Source organism: Carica papaya, chromosome 2 (assembly GCF_054855325.1).
Source record: "Carica papaya isolate Zhongbai chromosome 2, ASM5485532v1, whole genome shotgun sequence".
Taxonomy (NCBI): domain Eukaryota; kingdom Viridiplantae; phylum Streptophyta; class Magnoliopsida; order Brassicales; family Caricaceae; genus Carica; species Carica papaya.
In genome coordinates this window covers 1,341,458-1,348,199 of record NC_142310.1, presented here as the reverse complement: position 1 = coordinate 1,348,199, position 6,742 = coordinate 1,341,458, and the positions used below count along the sequence as shown (strand labels likewise).

The window sequence follows — 6,742 nt, the reverse complement described above, 5'->3', positions numbered from 1 at the left end:
AGTTTAAATATAATTAATATATATTTTTTATTATCATAAAAAATTTATTTTTATTTCGATAAATAAGTTATTAATTAAATATTTTTTTCAACCATTAACCGCTAATATTTTTAATCTTTAACAGTTTACAAAAAGTATAACGTGTTATAGAATTAATCTAATTATATTTTAATTTATAATTATATTTTTAAAAAGCTACAACATAATTTTAATTTATTATGATAATTATAAATTAAAAAAATAATCATTATAAAATATTTTCTTATTTGCAAATATAATAAATTTATTAAAATTTAATTCAATTTAATCGTCACATTTTAATATATATATATATACATATAAATAGATAAACTAATAAGTACAAACCAATTATTATAAGAGTTAATTTTTTTACTCTATGAAATTTTTTATATTATTACATTGTATTCCAAAAAAAAATATTTAAAAAAATAATATCTTATTTTAAAAAACTTAAAACATACTTTGTAAAATATGTTAAACTTGAAATGTATATGTTTCTCGTGCAATTTGATAATTATTTAAATTTTAATGTGCAAGTCACAATTAATTGAAGCAAAAAGGTGTGAATTAATAAATAATTTTTTAATATTTTTTCTTAATAATATTAAATCACTAATTAGATACATAAAAATATTTAAAATTAAAATTTTAAATTAATAAAAAAGCTTTCTAAAGAAGAAAATCAAGAGAACGTTGCATGATTAAAAATATTTTATATTTAATGAAATTAAACGAAAAAATTCAGTTTAGTAAATAATACGTAGTGAATAACAGCTATCATTTCATAATAGACTCGTAAAATTCTTAAAATTAAGTATGTACAACTCAGACAATAATAAAAAAAAAAAAAAAAAGTATTTCATATTTACGACACGTTTACGATACATTCAATTTGAAAATTTAGTCTACGCAGAGACATTAGCTCGAAACAAGTTAACAAAATCACAAAGGGTACAATCTGCTGTTGTTTTTCAATTATTTCAGTTTAGGTAAGCATTCAAAACAAATCAGCCTGACCCAGCACCACACTGAAACCGATCATGAAATGCTTGAGAAATTTCAGATTCAATCATTCTACGTACACTGAATAAGATATATGACAAGAGGAACTACAATAATCAATGTCTCACAACTACGCACATCATGCTAATACACACTAAAAACAATCATATATGTGTGTGTATACATCCTTACTCAATTTCCACACTGGCAAGAAGGGAAACCCAGATGAACCAACAGCAGAAATCAAAGCTAGAAGAACACCAAGCAGTAAAAAAGCAGCTGCACCAAGTTTTGAAAGTATCAGACAATCAAGTCTGCAATCAACTAATTTTAAACCCCACCAAGAGAAAATACCAATTCATCAAACTGATGCAAGCAATCGGCTGCATAATTGATCTAACTCTGTTTCGGCCTGAGGTCGATCCCATGAACGATCAGGCCTCTTTTCTGGTGGCCGCGCTCTATCTCTAGAACACTTATTTCTAGCTCACCACCAGCATATCCCTTGTTGAAATATTCACCCAATTCCACCTCCAACCACCCGTCAGCTCTCTCGTATGGTTGTTGATATTGAGGGTCATCTTCTCCGGCAGGATTCCCTCTTTTTGAATCATCCAAATAAACACTTCTCTTACAACTTTCACTGCCAACGAGTCCTACACTAACTTCTACAGCTTGGCAATCAAATCCTACAGCTTCTGGTGTTAACTTGTACACGAGATAAGCTGTGTACAGGGTTTCAGGGGAAAGCATCTGAGAAGAGATAGTGCCAGAGATTTCAAGCCACCATACGGCATTAAGCCTTGCAACCTCTGGAAATCTGTTTATATATATATATTAATATATCGACAACCAATCCATCATGATCATTGAAACAAAACTTATAAGTTAAGTCCACTTTGATTCAACTATCACTTCATTTGCATTATAATTCCATATTTAAACCATATCCACCTTGACTCTCGAACTAAATTTCTTGCAGATAAATTTCCAGTTCTTACTTTTTAAAAATCCAAGGCAGAAATTAATGAAAAAACTAGTATACAATTATCTATTATCAAGATTAACCAGTAATTAATGTAAGATAAATAAATTAGAAACTGAAAAAAAAAAAAAAAGGAAAAAAAAAAACTATGGACAAACAAAGAGAGAAAGAGTGAGAGAGAGAAGGACCTGGAGTCGGGAAGAGAAATCCATCTCCAAAAACTACAACTAAGATTGCTCCATACTATCGCGAGGTCTCTTGCAGATAGCATATAACACACTTTCCCGCTTGGTCTCTCCAATAAAAAGCTCTATTAGCGCCAGTCATTAACAACAACGACAATCATCAACAAAATCAATTTAAAATTCAACCAAAAAATACACAATCAGAGAAGGAAATAGAAAAATTAACCTTTCTGCCATTCTCAATCAGGATAGGTCCATAACCGGAAAGACCGAGATAGAGCTCTTTCATGGAGGAGCAGGAGAAGGAATCCGCCGGCGGTAACAAAGACATCAGAGTTTTGTATTCAGGAGGCAGAAATCTCTCCCAAACGGCGTCGGAATCAGCGGCCGATTTGAACATGGTTGAGACCAACGAAGACCTGCAAGCATCCCTAGGAGTAGTGAAGGAGAGGATGCTGGCGATGCATTCTTCCGGCAAGTACGCCGTTCCGCAGCTACTCTCTCCTCCTCCTCCTGTATGAGTATCAGTAACGGCGATTGCAATCTGATCCATGTTTCAGGGGCTGTCACTGAATGCTTTTCGCCTGCAAATAAATCCAAACGGCCATTTCAGGGAAGCTTGCCCGTACGTCTCTGCTTGAGTGTGGGTTTGTTTACAGTGACACGACAGTCATTTAAAAACAAAACGAGACATCATTGAAATGCAGAGAGAGATAGGGACACGAGGGAAAAGAATTTCAAGTGGCAGTTGGAATCTTCGAGAATCAATGTTTTGTTAGTTGCAGTTGGGTAGCATTATAGGATTGACACGTGGCGTATACAGCTGGCACCTGTAGAATTGGGTTGTAGTTTATGGTGACAGCATATGGGCTTAGCTTATTATCCAACGGGCCGTTTCTGTAATGTGGTTTAGGAAATGACACGTGAAATTCTTTAAAAGCAAAATAAAAGTGACGTCGTTTTAGAAAAACTTAAAACAAATTTTCTCAATATATATTTATGTATTTAGCATGTGCTTTGAAAATAAGTATATACACATAAAAGAATTGTACACTGTTTAAAATAAATATAATTTGTCTAACTCTCAATCAAAATTTCAATAGATCAAACCAACATACTTTATATTACTCATTCCAATTTTTTATTCCGAACTTACCCTTACGTATATAAACTTAAACTCCGCAAACATGTATTTTTCTAACATAAGAGCGAGAATATTACAACAACGTACCAAAAATAAAAGCGAAACATTCACACCCACAAAACTAATTAATCACACTTTGACCTTATACTTTTGAGCTTCCATGTAAAATAAAGCTGCTTTAATGGGTTTGTCACCAACCCAAATTGGTATCTCCATTTTCTCCTCTAATGGTCTTTTAGTGTGTGTGTGTGTGTGTACATATAGATAGATAATCAAGTATGAAATGTATAGTAAAAAGGTGGGTATGGAGGCATCTTTATGGTGAAGTTGTAGCAAATCAAATGATTAAGTGTGTGGTGTCTGGGAATCTTGATCACTTGTTTCCTTCAATTTCAAGCCAGCATTTAAAGATCTCTAAGAATCAATTTGAAAGAAAATGGTCTGGTTAGTACGAGACATTAGCTACATGCACCTAATTTCTCCGTCACTTTCTTTTTATTCTCGACCGTCAAAATTTTCCATTTCGTATTGAAATTATAACGAATGTCAAAATTTCGAAAGTTAATTTTATAATCTATCCACAAACATATCATATCATTGAATCAAAAATGTTGTTGAAAATACATCTAACCATTAATGAAACACATGAAGTTGTAATTTAACTCATTGAGAATTTTTTTTTTTTTTTTTTTCCCCATAAATGCAAACCTATAAATGTATATATATATATATATATATATGTTTAGTTGGATTTGAACAAATTTAATGCCAATCCAAAACATTGATTCACAAAATGGTGGGTCCTCCTCCCCCCCCCACCCCCTAAAAACGTGTGGGACCCATTAGTGAATCTTGTGGCAAAGCTAGCATGTGCATTTTGTAATTGTATGATGATGGTGATGTTGATGATGATGATGGGTTTTAAAACCATTTGATAATAAAAAGAGAGAAGGAAAAAAAAAGAAAATCCCAAACGAACACCAATTAGCTTCCTAATCTTTTTTTTTTTTTTTTTTTTCTGTTGAAATGTTGCTTAAAAATGGTCTAAAAGCACAGCACTAACCCATGACCCCTCCATGTGAAGCAGAATATAATTGTTGAACATTTCTTTTCTTCATTTCAAACTGTAACTTCTTTTCAATCTATTGGTAACCCATTTTTGGAACCTCGAATTCATTACTCATCATAGTATCAACAACATATCACAATATACCCACCATGAATGGAGAAAATATGCATGTGGGTCTGCAAAAATTCAATCATATTGCTTGTTTTTGGGTCACAATCTGTGTCATGATTAGTCTAAACTTTAACAGATCAAACGAGGGAAAAAAGCAGGACCAAATTCCACCCACCATTAAATTGCTTTGATAAACTTTAGTACCTTCTTTTGGAATCTGGGTTCATCACTGAATCTTTAAACAAACATGATCTTAGTTACAGGAGAATTAGCAGAGTCTATACAAATTTGGGGAATTCCAAAGACCCATTTCAGAGTTGAAGAGATATTCATGGTTTGGAGTGGTGAATTGAATAATGGGATAAATAAACCAAAAATTCTTCCTTTTTTTTTTTTTTTTTTTTTTTTCCCCATCAAAAGTCTCCATTGAATAAAAGTTAGGCTTGTTAAATTCCTAATGGCAACAAAAGTAGTGTACAAAAAATTCTTCTGAAACAGAAGTGAGGCACCAAGACCATTCCATCTAGTTCGTGTTCATGGGTGCCTCTTGGATCATGTTAAAATTCTAAGTAGTATATGGAAAAGGATGGATAGTAGTACAGCAATAGAGAAATTTCTGGTCAATTCAATGGAGAACAGCTCTTCTGATGCTTGGTTTCTGGGGAAGAAGATAATTCAGAGCAATCAAAGAGTTGATCAGCAGATCTTTTCTTGCTCAAACAGCTATGGTTAAGATTGTTAAAGGAGGTTTGAGTCACGAGACGACTGGTTGGAGAAGAAATTCCCACTGGTGGGATGTCATTGGAGTCAAGTTGGGGAGGAGGGTGCTGCCATTGAGGCAGAGGTCCAGCTAAGAGGAGGGTCTGTAGAAGTGGTCCAGCCTCCATTACTGCCTGCAAAAGCTTCCCTTTCTCTGGCAATGGCTTCTTGGCTGCAAGTTTCATAGCCTCCTCTGGTAATTGGGGGATTGACTCTCCTCCTGGAGATGAACCCATTTGTCTATGATAACAGTCAGAAGTGTCCAAACCTCTTTTGGGTTTTACGGGTATGGATTCATCTTCACTGCTAGAACTTCCATGGATTTGCAGAGCAAGTTCTTGTTCTTGCTTCTGCTGGTGGTGCAGAAACTGGTGTTTGTGGTGATTTTGCTGCAGTTCTTGCTGCAGAACGAGTTTGTCATGGACTAGTCTTTGGCATCTTGCTACTGCTTCTTCTTTCTCTTTCATTGTCACAGCAAGAACTTCTTTGAGTTGAATCAGTTCAAGTTCTCTTCTTGTGATTTCCTCCTTGGCTGACAAAATTGTTGTCTCAAGCTCCAAAGTAGTGTATAAAAGAGTATGCTTTAATTCTTCCATTCCCTGCCCAAATGCCAAATAAACCAAATCAAAATCACAGACACCCAAAACCCACCAATCAAAGAATCAAACAAACAAGAGAATTCCACCCAAGAAAACAAAATTATCTTCCCAAATGCCAAAGAACCAACAAAATTAACCAACCCAAATCATCAAAAACCCTAAACAGACACAAAAAAAAAAAAAAAAGGGGGGGGCAAAACCCAAGAAAAATGAGCAATCAATCTTCAATTTTCCAACCCAACAAAATCAGCCTGCAAATCAAAGAATTAAACCCAATAAAAGTATGAAAAATTAAAAGCTATCTCACCTCTTCTTGAAAGCAATTTCCCCAGGTAAGCAGACCACATTGGTCCTCCATTTTTGAAGGGCCTAAAACCTCTAAACCGGAGAGAACACAAGAGAGCTTAAGGAGTGATATTGTTGAAGTTGGTTTAAAAGTAAGTACATTTAAGAATTTAGAAGTGATGATGAGTTTTTGCTGTTTACTTGGGTCTTTGAGTCATTGTGTGAATTTTTTTCTGAATCGTCATGGAAAATGAGGTTAGACCGGCAGCAGATGAAGCCAAAACATGGATAGGGAAGGGCAGAGATTAATGGAGGTGTTTAGGTTAGCTTTTTATACACAATTCTAATGGTGATTGGTTAATTGATTAATTCTCAAGAGAAAGAATGTGAAATCAGCTGTAAAAGTTGGAGGCAATTTCTCTTGTTGACCCACCTTTTCTAGCACGGTTTCCCTCAATTGTATCAAACTTTGCTGCAGTCTCACACGTGTCAACCGTAAAGAGGAAAACTTTCATGCGAGATGGTAAAGAAACATATCATTAAAATGACAAGAGGGTATTCCATAGTTGTGTGTGTGAAATA

The 6,742-nt window shown here is 34.2% G+C and overlaps 2 protein-coding genes across 2 annotated transcripts; both read right to left on the bottom strand.

The window, feature by feature from the left end:
* Window positions 1-1,270: 1,270 nt before the first annotated feature.
* LOC110814607 (putative F-box protein PP2-B12) lies at window positions 1,271-2,880 on the bottom strand. Its single transcript, XM_022042135.2, has 3 exons — window positions 2,420-2,880; window positions 2,197-2,318; window positions 1,271-1,843 (listed from the first exon to the last, which is right to left on the bottom strand). The coding sequence occupies exons 1-3, from the start codon at window positions 2,744-2,746 to the stop codon at window positions 1,420-1,422; spliced, it is 873 nt and encodes a 290-aa protein (XP_021897827.1). The 5' UTR covers window positions 2,747-2,880; the 3' UTR covers window positions 1,271-1,419.
* A 1,982-nt stretch (window positions 2,881-4,862) lies between these two features.
* LOC110814544 (uncharacterized) lies at window positions 4,863-6,383 on the bottom strand. The gene is made up of 2 exons (XM_022042032.2): window positions 6,183-6,383; window positions 4,863-5,875 (listed from the first exon to the last, which is right to left on the bottom strand). The coding sequence occupies exons 1-2, from the start codon at window positions 6,231-6,233 to the stop codon at window positions 5,138-5,140; spliced, it is 789 nt and encodes a 262-aa protein (XP_021897724.1). The 5' UTR covers window positions 6,234-6,383; the 3' UTR covers window positions 4,863-5,137.
* Between the last annotated feature and the right edge of the window lie 359 nt (window positions 6,384-6,742).